Raw genomic sequence first — 22676 nt, forward strand, 5'->3', positions numbered from 1 at the left:
CGCTGGCTTTCATTGGCTGGGTGGACGGCGCGCGGGTCCCGCGTGGTCCTGCTGGTAGCTCGCTGAGCGCGTCCCTGGCGCCCCGTTCCTTCCCCGGGCACCCCTGGGGCCCAGGGCCAGCCGGGGTCCTCGTGTCCACAGCCCTGGGGCCGGCGACGGCTACTGTTTCGTCCGGCCGCCGGCCCGATGGAAGAGCCTCCCGGGAAGCCCCTCAGCTGTGAGGAGAAGGAAAAGGTGCCGAGGGTGCGGGAAGGGCTGACTCCGACCTCTGACCCCCGTCCCAGGATTTTAGGCCACTGTCCCCTGACCTGCGCTCTTTGGACTGAGGGTCCCAGGACGTAAAAGTGTAGAGGAGCGCTGTCCTCGCGAAGTGGCATTTAAAAAACGCATTTTTTTTTCGTGACAGCGCTGATGCCTGAGTGCAAAACGGGAAGCGCTAGATAAAGCTGAGTGACGTTCCCACTGGCCCCCGCCCCGCCCCCCTCTCTCAGCCTTGGCTTCTCCCATCGCACCCCTCAAGCAAGTCCCTTAACAGGCTGGTCCTTCAGATCTTTTCGGGGGTGCGGAGGGGTGCCGTTGTATTCTCTAACCCCCAAAAGGAGCATGCGTTTTTTGGAAAAGCGAATATATCCATACATGGTATGATCTGGATGGTTCTGCAACTCCCTGTTTCCATTTCCAAGTTTGACATCCGTGCTAGGTTGTGTGCATCGACCTTATTTATTTTTTAAAGCTCTGTATAGTATTGCGTACCATTGGAGGTGCCGTCGTTTCTTTAGATGTTACTCTGCTGAGAGACTTAGGCTGTTTCGGGCGTTTGCTTTCACAGCAGTGCTGCTGGAACCATCGGGTATCCATGCGACTCTGCTTGGGCAAGATGACGTTTAGCCTGAACGTGCCTTGTGCTGGCTGTTGCAGGCGTCATGCTACCCCCTTCATTCACGTTAACACATCAGTTCTCTTCTCCCAGCCTACCTCCTGGTAGGGGTGAGAAAGGACATGTACAAGTCAACATAACTCCCAGATACTGATAAGCTTCGTGATAAATAGGACGCCGTGAGCAGCAGCCTGGCATAGACTGAAGAGCACCGGGTCTAGAGCTGGGCTGCACGGGTTTCCATCCAGCTGTTTATGAACTGGACACATGGACATCTTGGACACGTGGCTTTCTCTCTGATCTTGCGTAGCCAGCTCCTTCCTCCTCCAGGTCTCGGTTCAAATGATAGACCTCAGAAATGCCTCCCTGGCCGCCCCTATTTGAAGTAGTCCATCCCCATAAGCCAGGCGCTTTCACATCTCCCTGTCTAGGTATTGATCACCATGTGAAATCGTCTTAGCCGTCTCTTTATTTTCTTGTTCATTATCTGTATCGTTTACTCTATGTAATTCTGTATATCTAGCACTTGGAAACAATAACTGATACATAGTGGTAGCAGCTATTGTTCCCAGGAGCTAGAGCTACCTGGACCGATAATTTGACCGATCCGTCTACCTTCAGGGGTCTCACAGTGGGATGGGAGGAGGCAAACAGAGACGTAAACAGACAACATAGTATAATAAGTGCTGTAATAAAGGAAGCACAAGGGCCGGCCACGTGGCTTAGTTGGTTAAGAGCTCACTCAAGAGTTTGAGCTCTGAGCAACAGTGGTTCGATTGCGGGCCTGAGCTGAGCAATTGCTCAGCTGCCAACCAGTGGCAGGATGGCTCAGCTTAAAAAAAAAAAAAAAAGCATGGAGGAGAGGTGGGGTGTCAAACCTGGATGTGGAGAAGGACCTAGAAACCTACTCCTGGGAAATAAAGATCTAAGCTGGGGCTTGAGGAATCACTAGAAATTAGTGAAGTGACTCGGGGAAGAAATGCTCCAGGTGATAAGAACCGTCTATGCAAAGGTTCTGAGATGACAGCAGAGGGCTTGGTGCTTTGTGAGCTGAGAGTAACATGGGCCAGGCTGCTCCCCGCACTGCCTCTTGCTGAGTGACCTGCTGAGCATGGCACACTCATGTCTGGTAGGCACTGCATCCCTTCTTTCTGACACCTTCCCACCTGCTTAGTATTGTCTGGTGTTTTTCTTCTTCCAGTTGAAGGAAAAATTGGCATTCTTGAAAAGGGAATACAGCAAGACACTAGCCCGCCTCCAGGTAAGTCAACCTTCTTCTCTTGAGGTAGTGTAACTATGTAAAAACAGCTTTTCATCATGAAGCTTAAAAAAAAAACTTCTTCCTTACATTTGTTCTTGAGCTGCATTTGCTTTCTCTAGCGTGCCCAAAGAGCTGAGAAGGTTAAGAATGCTGTTCAGAAAACGGGGAAAGAACAAGATTGCTTGGTTCAGCAGGACGCTTCACCACGGCTAAACCACTCAGGTAAAGCTGGCCCCTTCACTTAGGCTTGCCTCAGTATTTATTTCCCAGGTGTATTTGGCTGTGGTTCTTTCCCTCACAGTCAGAAGGTAAGGATGCAATAGACCCTTTAAGGTGTACAATTTGATGGTTCTTTGGATAGTCACAAGATTGTGCAACCATCATCACTATCTAATTCCAGAACATTTTCACCACCCCAGATAGAAACCCGGTACCCATTCCACGCCTAACTCCTGACAGCCATTAATGTACTTTCTGTTTCTGTGGATTGACCTGTTCTGGACATTCATAGAAGTTCAACCATGCAATGTGCACCCTTTTGTGAGTGGCTTTTTTCAGTTAGCATATGTTCTCAGTGGCCATCCACCCATGCGTACTTCTGGGCATTCATCATTACTCCTTCCCTTTTGCAGCTGAATGATATTCCACTGTATAGATGTGCCATAACTTGTATATCCAGCCATCAGTTTGTGGACACTTGGGTTGTTTTGGCTTTTTGGCTATTATGAATTCGGACTCTTAGCGGCAGTGAACGTTCATGTACAAACATTTGGGTAGACGTACATTTTTATTTCTTTTAGGTATATAGCTAGGAATGAAATTGCTGGGTCACGTGGTAATTCCATGTTTAGCTTTTTGAGGAATTGCCAAATTTTCCTACAGCGGCTGCACCATTTTGCATTCCCACCATGGTGCACAAGGGTTCCAGTTTCTCAGCATCCCTGCCAATACTTGTAATTCGCCATGTTAAAAATTATAGCCATCCTGGGGGTGTGAAGTGGTATCTAACTGTGGTTTTGGTCTGCATTTCCTAGTGACTAATGATGTTGAACATCGTTTCATGTGCTTAGAGGCCGATTGTGTATCTTTGGAGAAATGTCTATTCATCCTTTGCCGATATTTTAATTAGGTTATTTGTCTTTTTATTCTGGGGTTGTAAGTATTCTTCATATATTGTAGCTATTAGACCCTCATCAGATACATGGTCTGTAAATATTTTCTTCCATCCTATGAGCAATAAACTGTGCTTCCAGTTGGATTATTTACTTAGGTGCCCTTTCCCCCTAGAAATTACATTTAGAAATTATATGTATTGCTTAATTATTGGAAAGATTTTTAAAAATTTCTATATAAGCACAGAGAAAAATGTCTGGCTGGAAATACTCTAAGAAACAATGGTCAATCCTCATGTTAATACTTAGGTAATTTATAATCATAACATTGGAGGCTATTACAATAGGAAAGAGATATTAAAATTACTTGAGCCAGAAAATAAAAAAGACATGACATAAACATTAGGTGAGATATGGAGGAAATGGCGGTGGCGGGGGGGTATTGGTCAAAGGGTACAGACTTTCATTTACACAGAGTGAGTCAGTTCTGGAGATCTAATGCACAGCATAATGATAGTTAATACTCCATGTATATTGTATGCTTGAAATTTGCTAAGAGGACTGATCTTAAGTATTCTCACCACACACAAATTGTAACTGTGTGAAATGAAGGAAATGGTAATTATCTTGATTGTGGTAACATTTCATCACGTATTCATATATCAAAACATCACATTGTACACCTTAAATATATACAATTCTTATTCGTCAGTTGTACCTCAGTAAAGCTGGGGGTAAAACTAAGGGAAAACATCATTGCAATTAAGAATAGATAACCTTTTAGTATAAAAATCTTTCTTATTTTTTGAGCACAATTCTATTTGTTTACATTTACTTAAAAAGATTATTAAAAACTTGAATTTTAACCTGTGTGACTGGAATAGCATTGACTCTAAATGAATGTTTACTAGTATTTATATATAATATTTAAAAATACATACAGAGTACTTTTGTTTCATTTTTAAAGGGAAATATTAATTATATAACCTTTTCCTCTCAGAGCATAAAACTAAAGTTTCTTCTTGTGACACATTACCCATCAACACCCATCTCCATGAAGAAACTGGAGATGCTGAGCCTGAGTCTTTTATCCCTGGACGTGGCCCAGTGGAAGGGTCAGACACACAAAGAGCCGATGACATCCACGACCGTTTTGCCTCCCGGCTCAGTGGCCCTGATGGAGAGAAAAGGGAGAGTAAGTTGCCAGGAAGAAGAAAGAAGCAGCAGAAGAGAACTTTTATTTCACCAGAGAGAGACTCTTTCTCTGATACCAATTCATTCCTGCTCTCTGGGAAAAGCCTACAGGAACCAGAAGACATCACTAGAGAAAATCCTAGGATGCCCGCCACTGAAGTAAGAGCCTACTTTTCAAGTCCTAAGTCTGCTAGTCCAGACTCACCAGTCACAGAAACTAAGGGACAGAGTGTATTAACTCCACCAGCTGCTAGACCACAAAGCGGTATCAATCCGCCGGGAAAAGGAAGGCATTTCCACAGTGCGACCCCACTTCTGCACGCCCCATCAGATAGCAGCAGCAACCAGCACCTTCAGCGCAAGCCTCCTAGAAGGATCTGGGAACCTATTGCTCACGGTGTAAAAAACATTAGCCCTACTCCACCTGGAAACTCAAGGGCACACGACAAAAGGAGTACTGTCTTTACAGGTAGCCCAGAGGTAAATCAGGCTACAGGTGCATGTGGCCAGCTGCCTAGCAGTCCTAACTTCGAGGCACATAGTGCATGTTCTGTAAATGAACTCACTTATGATAACGTAGCTGTCAACGAAACTGAAAACTTAAAAGAACCAAGCCAAGCAGACAAGGGTTCAGAATCCTCCAGTTATGCTCTTGAAAAGGAAAGTCTTCAGGAAAATGAGGTGCGGAGTCACCCCAAGAGCCAAGAGAAACAGGCAGTAATCTCGCCTGTTTCTGGAGAAAATCAAACACGTTCTTGCACAGAGCAGGAAGGGCCTCTTTTTCCTGCGGAATATTATGTGAGAATAACACGACACATGTCAAAATGTCAGAGGGAAGTGGCCATGGAGCCTGTCATTCCAAGTCATCTGGGTGCCAGGAAGAAAGGGTTGAAACGTAAGAATAAGGACGCTGCTAACAACGTGAACCTTTCTGGTGAAGAAGCTAACCAAACTGAAATTCAGGTATCTGACACACACGCAGGGCCGCCAAGTTCAAGAAGCCCATTTCAGAAACTTCTCTCATTCCTTGAAGTCACCTCGCCCTCTGAGCCCCCTAAAAACGACTTTTTTTCTAAGAAGGCGGTCACGCAGCCGTCAGGTAGAAGACACAGAGAAAAGAGAAGGGCGGTGCTCACTGCTCTGTCACGTCACCATGAGCCTGCTTCCGGCACATCAGGTGTTCCCAGCGTGGAGGAAGGTGTGGCCAAACACAGAGATCAGAGTGAAAAGGCGAGAATACATGGTAAGAATAGGTAAAGGGAAATCCAAGTGTGTTTGCTGATGGCCGTGATGGCAGCAAGCACCCACTGTGTGCCCGGCACTTCCTAAATGTATAGGCACTAATGGAACCATCCTAGCACCCTATGGGACGTAGAGTTTTTATCCTCTCCGTACAAGGACATTAACGTGCTTTCCTTAAAGTGACAGCGCCAGGATTCCAACCTGGTCATGCGGTGCCAGAGTTCGCTCATATGGCTGGAAAATTTGACACCAAAGAGGCCACTTTATTGGATGTTGACCCAAAGTTAGTATTTACTCAGGTAAACACAATGTTTATCCATGGGTAGAAGCTTTATAACTAACACAGGAAGTGTTTTTGAAATAAAATCAAATGTGTGTCAGAGTGAGAGGTCACTGATAAAACTCTCTCAGGAATGATTGCGTAATAAAACGCAATAAATAGGTCTGAGCAGCTTTTTTGGATAAAATACTCAATATAGTCTCTCTGAGGTCTGTGGGACACAAGATTTTGGAAGATGTTATAATTCAAACTTTTTTTCTCCACTTACTCAGGAGTTGTCCTGTCTGATAAACTGAGAATAAAAACTAGATAATTGACTCTGGCTCTACACTAAAGAACCACAAACTTGCCATAAAAGACCAGGCAGTACATACTGTCCTTGTGCCCCGCCTGAGCTCCTCCGGCAGAGTGCAGACTGTTATTTCGTAAATAAAACCTCATTTACAAAAATAGGCAGCCAGCGGCTCTCTACCCTTGGACGCAGGCTCTGGTCTATGAGCTATAATTAATTAATTTAAAAATGAGAGTTAGGACTTTTATCATATTTTAAGTCAACAAGAATACAAATGAATCAGAGCAATCTAGTAATAAGCTGGAAATATTTTTTGTATACTTTGAAATGATCTGCAATGTGAGTAACCTGCAGATTTAAAAAATTTTCTTGAAGTGACCTTCACATAGCATAATATTAACCGGTTTAAATTAAGTAAACAATTCAGTGACATTTAGTACATTCACAGTGTACAGCCACCTGGTTCCCAAACATTTTAATCACTCCAAACGGAAACCCCCACGCCCACTAAGCATTGGCTCCCCATTTCCCCTCCTCCTGGCAGCCTCTTGCCTATGGATTTCCATATTCTGGACATTTCCTAGCAATGGAATTATACTCTGTGTGACCTTTCGTGTCTGGCTGCTTTCACTTAGCTTGTTTTTGAGATACGCAACGTTGTAGCGTGTGTTAGAACTTCATTCTTTTTTATGGCTGAGTACTGTCCGTCGTATGTATGTCCCACCATTTATTTATCCATTTAGTACGTGATGGGTGCAGCTGCAGTTTGAATGGTGTAGGAATCCAGTTGCTTTAAGAGCAGTAAGTAACCCTTTGCTTGAAAAGGGGACTAAGTTTTGTTCAGTGATAAGAGTCAGCATTTTGTAGACTGTCCTCCGGTAGCCTGTTGGAATCATAGTTTTAGAGCTGAAAGGACTTCAGAGATTTTTTTAGTCCAGTTCCCCTAGGAGGGACACGGGGAAGTGAAATGAATTGATGTGCCACAGGTCACAGAGCAGATCAGTGGCCGAGCTGTGACTGGACCCCGTCTGCCTTCACCTGGCCAGTGTCTTCAACACCGTACTGTGTTGGGTACTGCAGGAGACCTGCTCGCTACCCACCAGTCTGTGGCTGGTGTTTGAATGGTGCGTCCAGGTTTCAGAGCCATGGATGGGGGACAGAGTAAACACATCCATCTGTAGGGCGCCGGAACTCTCTGCTGGGTGTTAATGCCTCTTGTTGGGTATTGATTATTGTTGCTTTCTGTTTGATGGAAGGACAGTCACTGCCAAAAAGAGGACTCCCTTTCTTCCAGTAATAATGTTTATGTAGCTTTGGATGACGATGTGTTCAGTGCTTCAGCTCCTAAGAATGAAATGCGACGTTTAAAGCAACTGTCTTTTTTTTCCCAAATCCCAGATTTCCAGTTACCTGATGAAGATTTTGGAGCACTTAAGCTTGAAAAACTGAAGTCCTGCTCCAAAAAGCCGAGGGAGCCTTTTGGATCCAAAGGGTATGGAGGGAGGCATCTTAAGGATTGGAGCTGTGTTTTTCAGAAGGAACTGAGCCCTCAACCAACTGGCCGAGATGCGGAGGACTTGGAAGAGGAGCTGACGGTTCTGCCAGGAAAAGCACACCCCAGAATGCCAGTGCTGAAGAGCCAGCCTCAGGGGAAGGGCCTTTCCTCATCCATGCTCCTTTTCACCCCTTCCGGCACCCTGGCGCCTGACGATAACGACAGGCCGCCAGCAGATGCGTGCTCGCCCGCCCTGCCCCTCGTGGGCACGACTCCAGCTCGGGGCTCCCAGCCTCACTGGGACAGAGCGTCTGCAGAGCTTGTCGCACGAGCGCGCTCTCCACCCCGGCTCTCTCCCTTCAAGGCCACAGTCAGTCTTGCTAGTGATTGTAAGCCATGCGACAGTCACGCCAGCCCACCAGAGTTAGATGGCAGCCTGCACGTGTCAGGACAGAAAGGACTGCCTTCCTCTGACTGCGATTCTGGTTCCCAAGCCATCCCTCTGCTCACTGAGTCATTCACTTTCAAAGAAAATCAGCTCTGTGCAGACACGTGCCTGGAATCGTGGCGACGCCCCACCGAACAGGTACAGTCCCTCCTTTGTGATATTGTCTCGGAAGGAATGACTTGCTTTGTTGGACATGGCAGCCCGACTCCCCTACACATTGGCCCCTCAGTGTGTAAGAGTGTTTTAACCTGTTCCCTTGATACCACTGTGAACACTACATTCGTTCTGGGGAAGAGAAGACTAATTAAAAAGTGTGTTTTTGTCATGGGGCCTCCTTGTAGCTTTGTCATCAGGGGCACAATTTGCCTTATGAGGCTCACACTCTAAGGACGGCTATGCAGCCAGACGTCGTGCGTAGAGTGTAGGTTCATGGTGTCACTTTTGTCTCCACAGACTGGGGTAACAGATGTTCCTGCGTGTGACGGCTTAAACCCAGGCGACCTGCGGTTGGTTTCAAAGTTACAGGTCAGAAGCCTGTTGCCTTACAATGTGTCCTGTGTCTTAACATTTGAAAAATGTACTCAACTGACAGGAAAATTGAGAAGAATTTGATCAGATAGATTGTCATTCTTGAAAGTGTTTTTTTGGTTTTTTTTTTTTTAGCTGAGCCATCCTGCCAGCTTAGTGGCAGCTCAGCCCTGGCCAGGAATCGAACCGGCAACGCTGTTGCTCAGAGCTCGGACTCTTGAGCGAGCTCTTAACCAACTGAGTCACTTGGCTGGCCCTTTCATTTTTCATTTAACACTGTTAAATAAACTTGGGAAAACATTCAGAAAAGCAGCTTTAAATTCTTCATTTTTCACCATGTTTGCCTGTATTTATATTTTAAGGTCATCTCCTGAAGAAGTTTATATGTCAACCTATTGCCAAGAACACCTTAAACCAAAGTAACTGAACTTGGCATCAGAATTAAAATCAGGCATTTTGACAGAGGAAGAGAGAGAAGAGTCAGTCAGGGCTCTCATACCCAAATGGTGTCATGTTTCTAGAAGAATCACTGGGGATTTAGAAGAAAATGGGTAGTAGTTCTGGGCTGTGATCTAGTGAGGGGTTCATCTTTCATACGCTGTGATCATGATATATACGGCTCTGAGAAATACAAACCAGGACGTTCTGTTAGGAAGGCTTGAGAAACAGATCAACTCCATGTCCTAGTTGGTGCATGGGTAGAGCGGGTTTCTCAGTCTCAGCACTATGGACTTTGAGGGCTGGGGACTTCTTTGTTGGGGGCTCTCCTACCCACTGTAGGACGTTTAGCAGCCACCTCGGCCTCTACCCCCTGGAGCCAGTAGCACCCGCACCCCAGCTGTGACAACCAAAACTGTCTGCAGACATTGTCAAGTGTCCTTCAGGGGAGGGTTGCAAAATTGCCCCCAGCTGAGAAGAACTGGTGTAGAAGAAAGAGCCTTAAATCCACATCAGCTCTTTTGCCACTTACTGGCTGAGTGACCTTGGGCAGACGGTTTAGCCTCTGAGCCCCAGACTCCTTTTCTGTAAGAGGCACAGTGATACCTAGCTCTTCTTGAATTAGTTTTAATAACTTAGCTTCTTAAGGAATCAACCGTTTTATTTGTATCTTCAAATTTGTAGGTGAAAAGTGATTTATTCTTATATTTCTTCTGTCTAGATATATGCAGTTAAGCCTCTCTCCCCTCAACCCCCCACTTCTGAAAGCACTTCTTTCCTTCATCAGACTTAAGAGATTTGTCCATTCTCTTGGTCTTCTAGAAAAACTGGTTTTTGGTTGTAGTGACTGTTAATGGAGGTTTTCTTGTTTCCTATTTCATTTACTTCTGTTTTCATCCTTCGTAACTGCTTCCTTCTGCTTTTCGTTGTGTTTCTCTCATTATTCTTTTACTGACTTCCTTGAGCTGCTTGCTCACTCTGTTGTTATCTCTGATCCATGCCTTTATGACCACATCTGGGGCAGCTCTCGCTGGGGCCACACGCTTGTGTTTGGATGCCTGCCACCCTCCCTGCTGTTTGTTTAGTTTGTCAGAAGGTGTAATTTCTAAATGGGTAAGTTTTTATAGGCTGTCTTTTTGTGGTCACATCTGAATCTGTTCGATTCTGGAGCTATATTTTTAAAATTATATCATAATACAAGTGTGTACGGGCAATTGTTTAGTTACCTGAGACCCACGAAGCTCTTCGTTTTGACCTACATCAACTTACATTACGTTTATTGGCATTTCCTCTAATCCTGTAACCCGTCACTTTGCATATTTATTCTTTCCGTAAAGCAGACCCCAAGCCCCCCTTTAACAGAACTGTCGTTCCATTCTGTGTCAGAACCCTTCAGGGTCTTGCTCCGTGGATGTGAGTGCCCTGTGGTGGGAAATCGCGGGGCTGAAGGAGCCGTGCGTTGTAACTGCTTGTGAGTATGCAGTTTCCCTTTGGAGACCGCTGGACACTCGCCAGTGGGAAGAAGTGCATTCCTGGCACTTCACTGAGGTGAGTCCCAACCTTAGAGCTGAAAGAGACCTTTGCAGTCATTTGCATGATAATGTAGGTGGGCAGCTTACAAGAAAAAACAACAACAAACGGTATCTGTGATGGTGTAAGACAGAACGGAGAGATGAAGTTCTCCCCAACGTTTTGTTAGGAACATTTTCAAAGACACCAAAAAGTTGTGCAATGAGCACCCATGTACCACCTGCTGTCCAGACTAAGCAGTTCTTGTGCTTTATGTGCTTGTCACACGTTTCTGCAGAGATGGACTGTCACACGACACCTGGTGGAGCAGCTTGGGGTTCCTGGGTATTCCGACTTCTAACCTTGCTGATAACCTGTGTTCCTTCCCTCTCACCAAAACATTACTTCTGCTGCTTTTCTACGTGTGTTTTCTTCCAGTCCTTGCCCTTCAGACATCCCTTCCGTGGTTGCAATCCTAGTGTGCCTAAAATTGTTTCTACACATTTTTCATGCTTATTTATTCAGAATTTTATTTCTCTATTTTTCCAGCTTTACTGAGGTATAATTGACAAATGAAATTGTAATATGAACCTTTGATATATGTATCCAATGTGAAGAATCCCACAGTTAAGTGACACACCCACCACACTGCACAGTTACCTTTGTGTGTGTGTGAGAGCACAAGATCTACCCTTAGCCCCTCTCATTCGTGTTCCCCAGTATGTCCACGGCTCCAACTCGGTGCTGCGTGGCGGGGCTCAGTAAATATTTGTTCAGTGAATAGACTCACTTTAAACGGCTGCATGATGTACCTTCCACTCTTACGTCAGAATTTACTTACTCCCCTATTGTTAGAGGTGTAGGTTGCGTTAATTAAACGCTACAGTAAACGCTTTACGCACATGGCATACCTGGATTCACAGCTTATCACAAGAGGGCGTCTGCAGAGCTTTCTCACATTTGTCCAGATGTTGGAAACCGTCCTGGTACAGCGAGAATAGAAAGGAATGCAACACATTTTGGAAGATATGGATGAATTTAAAATGAATCAACCAAATCTAATGTTTTGGCTGCTTTGTTTTATTTAGGTTCCTGTGTTACAAATAGTTTCCGTGCCTGACGTTCGTAACCTTGTGTGTGTGGCTTTGGGAGATTTGGAGATCCGAGAAATCAGGTATGTCCTTCACAAGGGTTTTTTTTTTTTTCCTTCCCTGTATCTTTGTATCTGTCAGCTTGTGAGGAGTGCAAGTTATAACCTGGGCTTGAGTCTTCAAAGAATCCGAATTTAGGCCTAAAGAGAGATTTGTTAGAAAAACAAACAAGCAAAAAACTGACTAGAATGACATTGCGGACTAAAGTTTCCACTTAAAACGTGAACCTAGTCCTTTAATATTGAAAGGCTTGCTCCTGACCTCCCTGCGTTTTTCCTTCAGGGCGTTGCTTTGTTCCTCTGACGGTGGAGGTGAAAAGCAGGTGCTCCTCAGTTCTGGAAACATCCAAGCCGTGCTTGGCCTGACAAAGAGGAGGCTAGTCCTTAGCAGTGGGACGCTTTGTGATCAACAAATAGAAATCACGATGTTTGCAGAAGATGGAAGGTAAGAAAAGCACTGGCTGATTGTAACTATTAGACAAGGAATGATTTCAGAGAAAGGTGCTTCTGGCGTCTTGTTTTTCTGTGCTGTCTGTTGGTGTGGTGGCGCAGGTTCTGTGGCTTAAGGGAGGACGCCGGACATGGCGGGGGGTGGGGGTGGGGGCCTCAGCAGACACAGCTGGTTCTTTCTTCCGTTGTCTTTGAAATCTCTGTGTGTCCCTTAAGTGGACCTCAAGGTCCCGGACCCTTTTCTTGTTCCACATGCCTGGTTCCCATTGCATCCACCGCCCTCTAGATGCTGAGTACTTGCGATCATACGTGTGTAGCTAAGCTCTTTCTCGACCTCTAGACCTGATTGCCTATTTATTAGACAGCCCGTGGTGACCTCAAACGCATGTTGGAAGCATGAGTCTGTCATAGACATGTCACACTTCATTGTGATTATTTACGTCTTTCCTAGTTGGAGGGCGTGGACCTTGTTTGTCTTATTTATGTCTTGTTGCAGTCATCCAGACAAGAGACAAATAGTTTCCTTAAATAAGGAAAGTGTTGGAGGAGATGGGAGAAGCAGGCAGGTGTGAGAGAGATGAGATCGTAAAGTCAGTAAGACTCGGAGACTAGGTAGATGGAGACGAAGTAGGTACAGGTCATGCCCAGGGTTCTGGGTTGGCCACCTGGGTACATGGCAGTGCCATTTGTTGAGACAGGAATACAGAAAGAAACACGACGTTTAAAGAGAGCTGGTGAGTTTAATTTTGGGGACGATGAATTTGAGGTGCTTGCAATATATCCAGGCAAATCATACAAAAGTAATATATGTTCGCTACACAGAAAGCTTAGAATAGACAGACATTTTGTGATTGAAATTTTTTTCTGGTATTTGGTTAGCGTTTATTGTGCAGAGTTCAGTCCTATGTGGAAGGGCTGCTTAGAAACTGCTTTGGTACAAAGTACTAATTCATAATATTGGTTTTCATGTAGAAGCAAAGAAAAACAGTTGTTGATGCCCCCTGAAGAGCCAGTGCTAAATTTTGCTGAGGTTCAAGGGATGCAGGAAGCTCTGCTTGGCACCACTGCGAGGAACAACATCGTTATCTGGTAAGTTTCCCTCCAGGCCTCCGTGTCCTCATCTGTAATATAAGTATGTACCTCAAAGGTCACAGGGTTGTTAAGATTAGAGGAGAGACTCTAAATATGACTGTGTTTTGTTGGTGGACTGTCAGATATATATTCCTGTCTTAGCAAGAACATCACACTAATTCAGACAGCGTGAACAAAACAAATGCAATTTTAGTGGTGTCAAAAATGTGTGCTGGGTCGACCGAGTGGCTCAGTTGGTTAAGAGTTAGCTGAAGAGCGTGAGCTCTGAGCAACAGGGCTGCTGGTTCGATTCCCCCATGGGCCAGTGACGCTGCGCCTGAGCTGAGCTGCCGCTGAGCTGCCAACAGGTGGCAGGATGGCTCAGCTGGTGAGAGTATGTGCTCCTAACAACAAGGTTGCCTGTTTGATGGTGGGCTACGTCCGCCTGCAAGTAAGACTGAAATTGGCACCTTGAGCTGACCTGCCGCCTGGATGGCTCAGTGGAAGGGTGTGCACACTTAATAACAAGGCTGCTGGTTTGACTCCGGCATGGGATGGTGGCTACGCCCACCCACAACTAAAGACTGAACTCGGCACCTTGAGCTTAGAGGCCACGAGCTGCTGACGGGCAGCCAGATGGCGACTGGCGCCCTCCACAACTAAGATTGAAGAACAACAACTTGGCTGGTCCCTCTCCCTAATTCCTCAACACTGTTTCCCTCCCCCAATTCCTCAATTTTAAAAAAAATGTATGACTATTTCTCCTTCTGGTTAATGGCTGAGTGGCTTCTATCAGACCACCTCTCCTGCCTCAAATAACTATAAACTCTGGACAAAATATTAAAAACAACCATCTGAAAGCACTGGAGAGTGAGAAAAAGAGGAAAGATTTGAGAGGTTCAACACTTAGAGAAAGGAAATGTCACTGGGTGAGTTTCCTGTTCTCACAGTTTTTAGTCAGAGGACAGGCCCCAGTCTGCACCCTGGGTGGCCAAAAGCTTGATAGAAAACCCGGTCCTACTGGCTTAAAGGACCCAAGTACAGTGATCAGGGTGACCACAGCAGCTAGAAAGTGAGAAAACCCCACAAAAGTAGAGAGCCAGAAAAGAGCCCTAAATTCTGGCTGTCATCTCTGCGTAAATAGTTGCTGATCTTTATACGTATGCAGAGCGGACTCGAAGCAGCCCAGTTAAGGCAAAAAGATCTGAACTGGCTTTCCAGAAATTGGAATTTGAGCTTAGCCATGTTAACTGTTTTACTGGGGAAAAGTCACTGTTATTCAGAGGAGGTTAACAGAATCCAGAGTTTACGTGAAGTATCATTCATGATGTGTAGAATACAGTCCAAAGTTACTAGATATTATATATAAAAAATGTTCCATTAGAGGATCCAAATTGGGAAACTTGTGCTAGGGAGTCAAGGAGTGCCCAGCCACCCCTCTGTGTTGACCATAGGGAGAACCAGACCCGGCCGTGGGTACTCGCAGGATTAACCTGTATTAGAATACATTGATTTTCTTCCTCAGAAGCCTTCTCTGCTAACTGTTTCCTTGGGGCCAGAATGGGACCTGGTAAGAGAAAGCTAGGATAGTCAGTGTCACTGCGCCCTTGCTTCCTCTGCAATGTCCAGCCCTAGCCCTCTAGGAACGAACCAGGAAAGCATGGCCCTGCGTTCTGATCTGCCCGGAGGGAGACCGCGTTTTCAGGCGTCCTGCTGTCTAGAGCAGCAGGTTGCTTTGACACTCTCCTCGGGGTTTCTGCACGTAGGTCTTATTTGCAGGCAAGGTTCCTTAAAGCAGTTGTCTGTTCTGTTCCTCCTGCTGTTTCTATGACCTGGACCTTCATTATTCGGCTCCTAGCCTGATCATCTAACCTAGGATTCGCCCTCCTTGCTATCCATCAATACCCAGCCTCCAGGCCACCTTCTGTGCTGTTGTTTTATAAAGTCTTCCTCCCAGCCCTCCCCCTCCATCCCATAAATAAAACCTTCAGAGGGGCCCGTGTTGACTTTTCTTCAGCTTCGTTTTTCCTGTGCTTTATTACAAGAATCCCTCTTCACCTGTTCCATGCTCCTTAGCTGCCTTTTTTCTTCCCATCCCTCAGTTCACCCCTTTGGCTAATCGCAATCCTTTGGAATTTTCTTATATAATGGGTCACGGCAGAATTTGAGGTTGGGGAGGGACTACTCTTAGCTCCTAAGTGTACCTGTAGGTGCTAAGTTTAAGGGGCATCTTTGCCCCACAGTAGCCTGGAGTTCTGTCGTGTCACCTCTGCCCTCATTGGCGTTTCTGTCTCTGAATTCACGTTGCCTCTATTTTTCACTTAGCATCCTCTACTTTGTATCATGAGAGCCCTTGAAGATAGGTACCACCTGTTGCATCTGTTCGCAGCCTGCCTCAGCTCCCTGCTTCCGGTAGCTACTCAAAGTGGTATGGCGCATACTGTATCAACAGCTGCACTGGCTTTCGGGCTCTAGAACCTTATGTTTACATCCAGCAGTTGTTCCCCTTCCCTGTCGAACTCCTGATTTGTTAGCTGTTTAAAGCGATTGATGTTATACTCACTATGAAACTATTGCTGAAGGTCTCAATACTTCATCTTGGTCAAGCTATGTTAACTGAGCTCCCCTCCTTCAATCATTTAATTGATATTTGAGTCTCTACTTAGATACCATTCTCTGACAGGTACAGATAGGAATCAGAGATGAATCCTGGTCCCGAGGCCCCGAAAATGTCGTAGGTAAATACCGTGTTTCCCTGAACATAGGACGTAACTGGAAAATAAGACCTAGCATGATTTTTCAGGGTGCTTGTAATATAATCCCTACCCCAAACATAAGCCCCAGTTAAAATCGTCAGCCAGACATGACGATTTGAATAAAGGTAGATTTTTGTAGATGAATAAATGAATAAATGTAGATTGTTGGAGGAAAAATTAATATAAGGCCCGGTCTTATTTTTGGGGAAACACGGTAAGATTGCTTTACAATTCAAAGTGTACAGTTGTACAGTTCCTTTACATGTCACACAAGGTCAAAGTGATAGAGGTTTGGGGTTTGGGGAGTAGCAATGACTAAATACAGAACACACAGGGACGTACCTGTTCTGGTCCCCCTCATGTCAGGAAAAGCTTGCATAGGTGCATGAGAATTTAGTTTCTGTCTTCAGTTTTCATACACAGTACCTGGTCTGTAGTAAAATCGGAAGTATTGAGTGAACACGTTACACACTCTTACAGTTTGTATTAAATAAGAAAGGAGGCATATGGACAGCCCTATATGGAGACGGAGGTGAGGAGATTTCTATGCACTGGTGCCGGCGAGGGGAGTCGGGGAGTCTGAAGGGAGCTTGTGCCGCCGGGAGGAAGTGGGGCATACATACCCTAGGCCTTAGGAATGGCTGGGCGGTGGTCAGCACGGGGATGGGATGGGGCAGTGATGTGGGGAGCACTGGAGGGGATAGTTCGAACAAAGACATAGAGCCAGGAACATGCATAATATGTTGCACGGACAGTGAGCAGATTTCACATACGGGAGCAGTGAGGAATACAGTATTGCAGTGCTGGATTCATGAGCGTTCTAAGGACCATGAAAAATTACTTGGACTTTCTCTGTGGCGAATGGGAACCAGCTGGACGTTTTTTATCCATTGACTCACATGATAGAACGTTGTCAGTGTCACACACCCTCAACAAAGCTCAGGAGTGGTTTCAACAAGCTGTCTTTTTGCTCCTTTTTTATATTCATCCTCTTCTGTCCTCCGTTCCTTTTTCCACTTTTTACCCCAGCTCAGTCTTGCCTTCTCTCCCCATTACCTTGGTCTAGCGCTGGTGTGAACAGATGTTATAGAGACATGATTGTAAGTCTGTGTTAGGTGTCGTCTCTCACCGAACCAGCTCTCCTGACTGGTGTCTTCCATGGAGAACTGAGGTGTAACAAGAATTGTGACAAAGTCATGAGGATAGAGCTACACCATCGGCCTAATGTCAGTACCAAGTAACAGAAGACAGTGGAAACCTTTTCCTCTGGAATTTGGAGAGATTCCTGCCTTGTGGCACAACAGATGCAATCTAAAGCTAAACTATCAAATCAGACCACTGGCTAAGTTAAGCGATAGCTTATTTTTAGCTCAATCTGTGACTAAACAAAACGAAGGTACCCTGTCCCTTAGTTTTTCCCTTGGTCCCCTCCTAAAGGACGCTGTGATAAATAAGAGAATATTAGTGAAACCCAGTTTGCCAGAAGAGCGTTCTCAGCTTATTTGTTTTTGGTGTCTAAGGAATTTAAAAACCGGTCAGCTCCTGAAGAAGATGCCCATTGGTGATTCCTGCCAAGCTTCCGTCTGTCACAAGGCCTACTCCGAAATGGTAAGTGCCCGTCTGCTGGGACCACGCTGTGTGTGACTCGGTCTCACTGAGAGCTGTCACTTAGTAAGCAGGGATTAGCGGACCCTCCCTGGTGCCCATTGTATCACAATTAAATAGCAGCGTTTGTTGTTGCCTGGAATTTATGGATGCGAATAAGTGTTGGTACAGTATGGCTGCTTGGGAAGGTTTCTGGCTGCAGAACCTAAGGGCAGTCATTTACTCCTAGCTGTGAATTTGTGCGGAGGGATATTATGTCCGTTACTAGACCTGGCTCCCGATTGCACTGCTGTCAGAGATTTCACACCCTGGGGGAGGGCGACTAGATGGTCCTGGGCGTGCTTCCTGTTGGGCTTTAGTGCTCTCGCGTGGGAGCAAACAGCTTCTTAGCCACTGTATCAATAGGCTTGGCGTCCTGCCTGTCGTGGCCATCTGAACAGGTAGGGGGCCGCTGTCCGGCAGTCGGGGATGCGCAGCATTGAGCTGCAAGGGGAGGCAGTAGTGGCCAGCTCAGCACTGCGTGGCCACCTGCCCGGCCTCAGTGTCATCTGTGACATCAGCACCCCGAGGCTCTGAGCACAAAGGGTGCGTGTCCCCCTAGCCTAGCAGCAGCTGTGGAAATGAACTCAAAGGCTGTGTGGTCTTAGATGATCTGTCCCATGGTCTTGAGGCAAACGTTTTTCATCCTAAAATGAGAGGATAGAATTTATTACATTACCTACTAAGCATTTCAATAATTTCACATCTTTCTTGTTGCAACATTGACACCTATTTGATTTTCAAACATTTAACACAGAAAAGGGTAAAAAAGTAAGTAAAAGTTCTCCATGAGGCCAGCCTCCAGACGTAATAGTCTATAGTTAATGCTGTAAACTCAGCAAGCGTTTCCATAAAGGGCCGGCGGTAAATATCCTCAGCTTTGCAAGCCACGTGGTCCCTGCTGCCGCAGCTCTGCCACTGTCACACAGAAGAGTCAGAGATGTGAGCAAATGGGGTGACTACGTCCCAGTGAAGCTTTGTGGACACGAAAACTTTCCAATGGAACTTTGTGAAACTTGAATTTCATGTAATTTTCACGTCACAAAATATTCTTCCTCTGTCTTTTTTCCGATTACTTCAAAATACAGGGACAACCCTTAGCTCGTGCGCCACACAGAAATAAGTGCTGACCCAGATTGGGCCCGGGGGCCAGAGTTTGCCAACCCCGAGTTAAGTGTGTGGCATTTAGCATTTTTTTTTACTCTCAGCTGTTTTCTAATTATAAAGGTAATTCATTCTCATTCTCAAAATTTAGTCATTCTGCAAATGTATAAAGAAGTGAATGTTATTAATCCAAAGATGTCCCTATAATTAATTGTCCCCATTGTACCCCTAAGGAAAATTATTTTTCACATGTAACATACATGTATACGTGTATATATGTCTGTGTGACACACATATCTTCATACACAATAATGTTATTATCAGACCACGTGATTTAAAAGCTGGGAGGGATCTATAACACGTTTTCCCACAGAAACAACCACATGTGATAGTGTCTGTTTTGTCACTCTGACTCTATGAATAGGCTGTTGTGGAGTGGCCTAAAAATCCCATCACTGCTTACGAGATTCCCATTACAAGATGGGAAAATGTATTCTGAACTTTCAAAAACCAACTGACGCATGAACATATCTAGTTTGAGAAGTCCCTCCAGGTGTTTCTGTGGCTGCCTTCCCTATGCCAGCGTGTCCCCAGATGGTGGGCACAGGAGGGAATTGGTGTGTTAGCTGGATTCACGCCTGCAAAGGCTGGCTGAACACTGGGGGCCCTGCGCTAAGAAGCTGGAAGTCCAGACCAGGGATAATCTCAGCAGTTCCTGCCTGAACAAAAGCGAGCCAGCGATGAATCCTGGCTACTTACAAGCTTGCGATCATTCCTGCAATTCTTTAGTTGTGTCTCTGCCAGCCTTCTCTTCCCCAGCATACTCTTGGGGATATCTTTGGTTGTTCATTTTTCTCCTAAACCAGGGGCTCCTGTTTGTTGTTCTGAGTCACCCTTGTGCCAAAGAGAGCGAGCCGTCAGGAAGCCCCGTGTTTCAGCTGCTTGCGATGAACCCTAAGACGACCCTGAGCGCGGGCGTGATGCTCTACTGTCTTCCTCACGGGCAGGCTGGAAGGCAAGTGTGCGACATTTTGATAAACGACCGTCCCTTAGCTGAATGGGAACATGGAATACTGTAGATCCTGGTGAAGAACGCTCAGAAGTGGGATGAAGGGTGCTGTCTGGTAGACCTGAGTCAGCCTCAGATGCCCTGTATCCCGACCACCCACCCCTGTGGCGTCAGATGGGTATTTTATGTATACTCAAGCCCTGTTTTGTCCCAGAGTGAAAACATTTTAAATACAAACAATAATGAATGTTCTTTACATAGAGCTTATGATTTATATTCTTCCCAGTAAGAAAAGTTTTGAATGTACTTTACATATTTTCTTTGAAATTTGACTGAACCTCCATCATGTAGGCAGTGAGTATTGATCTGATAAATATTGATCTATTGGTGATGAGAGGATCTATTTATCAGTGGCACTCTGCAAGGTGCTGGTGATATGGCAGTGAGGAATTCCAACTCGTTTTTATTAAGCACTTCCTGTGTGTCAGGTACTGTGTAAGCATTTTTAGCAACGATTTCCTTAAACCTCATGACAGTCCTGGAAGGAGGTGCTCATATCGCCATATCTATCCCTTTGTCACTGAGGAAGTTAACTTGCTGGGGTCACACAGCTCTTACTTTGTTAGACTTCAAAACCAGGTAGCTGACTGCAGAGCCCCTGTCTCAAAAACAACCAGATTCCGCCTGGTGATTGTTTTTGTGGGAGAGACCCATCAGCCATGGAAATAGGGTCACCTCGCACAGTGAGAAGGGCTGTGAAGAGGAGACGGGTATGAGATGTGATGGAGTGCGTGCCCTGCCCGGGGTGGGGGATCAGGAACAGCCCTTGTGTGGAGACGACAGGCCTGCATAATGACAAGAGCCCAGCCAGGTCAGTGTCGGGTTAGAGCCTGTTGTGAGAGGGAAGAGCAAGAGGGAAGTCATGAGGGGACTGAGTTTGGCTGCACTGAAGAGTGGAAGGCTGGCCACCCCGAGCTGGGACGCAAGGACAGGCTGCATCACGAGAGGCAGGTGTAGGTGACCATGTCCAAACTGCAGCACAGTAGCCAGCGGCCCCAGGGATGCAAACCGGGGCGTTCAGATTTCCAGGTGTTTTCTTCTCGCTTTGGGGAGTGTGGTTGTGGCCTATTTATATATGTGATTTGAATTGTCTCTTCTCTGCTTGACGTTAGGTTCCTGGAAGGGGACGTGAAAGGTAATTTTGCAGCCGCCGTACTGACTTCTGGAACGATTGCCATTTGGGACTTGCTTCTAGGTCACTGCGCTGTTCTCCTCCCCCCCATCTCGGACCAAAACTGGTCCTTTGTTAAATGGTCGGGAACTGATTCTCATTTGCTGGCTGGACAAAAAGATGGGAATATATTTGTATATTTAGTAAGTTAGGGTGAGGTGAAAACACAGTGTCTGCCTATATCTGGCCTCCTAGTGCTTCCTGGAGTTGTAACTGTAAAGGAGAATATCTGAATGACATTTAAAGTGATTCCTTGTATTCATTCAGACTGACTTGATTCTGACGGTGCTGGGACTACTGATCTCTAATGTTTATTTACACTTCAGGGAAAAGGACTTTACAGTGATTTTTAAAATTCTTCTCACTGGCACATTTGCGTTAGACAGTGTATATAAAAGCTTCAAATGTTAATAAATATTTATTTTGATACATTCTGCTTGGCATCTTATTTTTCCCCATCCTATTAAGATCATTTTCAGAAACAAGAGCTAATTATTTTACAACTAAAACAGTCAGTGATGTTTGCATAGCAAGAGTAAATTTCAGTTAACTTACTGCTACTATACTGAGGCAGGAAACGACTGCAGGAAAGGTTGTATCTATTGGACGTGACAGTTTAAGATGTAGTGGGTCAAATATATGGTGATGGAAGGAGAACTGACTGGGTGGTGAGCACACAATGTGATATACAGATGATGTATTACAGAATTGTACACCTGAAACCTATGTAACTTTACTAACTATTGTCACCCCAAAAAACTTCAATTAAAAAAAAGAAAAGATGGAGTGGGGAGCTTTACGAAGAGCTTCAGTGGTTGTGGCAGTGGAGGGGTCGGGTGGAATGTAGATTTGAGTGGATTAAAGAGTGACTAGGGGGGCCGGCCGAGTGGCTCAGTTGGTTAAGAGCTCGCTCAAGAGTGCAAGCTCTGAGCAACAGGGCTGCCAGTTCCATTCCCGGCCCGAGCTGAGCTGCCACTGAGCTGCCAACAGGTGGCAGGATGGCTCACCAAAAAAAAAAACACGTCCCATGTGCTCCCACTGACCCCTCCCCCACTTTATTGTTCTTCTTTGTATTTAACCCTCTGCCTGCAGTTGGTTTTTATCTGAGGAAGGGGTGTATTTCATTTGCTTATTGTCTATCTTCCCACTAGAATGTAAACGCTAGGAGAACACACTGCCTGTCTGGCTTGTTCACTGCTGTGGCCTCAACAACTGGCACACAGAAGAAAGTCCGTTTTTTAGTGAACACATAAATAGAAATAGTTTTATAACAGAGGGCTGATACGATGCATTCTGCTTTAAATGAAAGGCATTACACTTTATTTTACTTTAACAAAAAGAAAAAGAAACAAGTAAAAGTGAAGGTCCTGTTGGATTGTTTGTCCAGGCAGTACTCAAGAGTTTGGAGTCATTTTTCTATACGTTTGGATTTCAAGCGAGAGCCTTGGGCTCCCTGTTAAGAAATGGGAGCGAGGGGGCCAGCCGAGCAGCGCGGTGGTTAAGAACTCGCTTGGGATGCCAGAGGGCCCCGGTTCGGATCCCACATATGAGGGCCAGTGACACTGCCCTCCACAGCTAAGATGCT

General features: G+C 45.6%; 1 protein-coding gene across 1 annotated transcript; it reads left to right on the forward strand.

Annotated features, from left to right (window-relative positions):
- The first annotated feature begins 31 nt into the window (after positions 1–31).
- Positions 32–21525, forward strand: PALB2 (partner and localizer of BRCA2). The gene is made up of 13 exons (XM_019649929.1): positions 32–234; positions 2079–2138; positions 2258–2360; positions 4251–5687; positions 7657–8339; positions 8655–8726; positions 10554–10715; positions 11765–11850; positions 12110–12271; positions 13249–13365; positions 17624–17711; positions 19718–19866; positions 21033–21525. Exons 1-13 carry the CDS (start codon positions 187–189, stop codon positions 21241–21243), a joined length of 3378 nt encoding a protein of 1125 aa, XP_019505474.1. The 5' UTR covers positions 32–186; the 3' UTR covers positions 21244–21525.
- The last annotated feature ends 1151 nt before the right edge of the window (positions 21526–22676 follow it).

This window comes from Hipposideros armiger, unplaced genomic scaffold (genome assembly GCF_001890085.2).
Source record: "Hipposideros armiger isolate ML-2016 unplaced genomic scaffold, ASM189008v1 scaffold_135, whole genome shotgun sequence".
Classification (NCBI taxonomy): domain Eukaryota; kingdom Metazoa; phylum Chordata; class Mammalia; order Chiroptera; family Hipposideridae; genus Hipposideros; species Hipposideros armiger.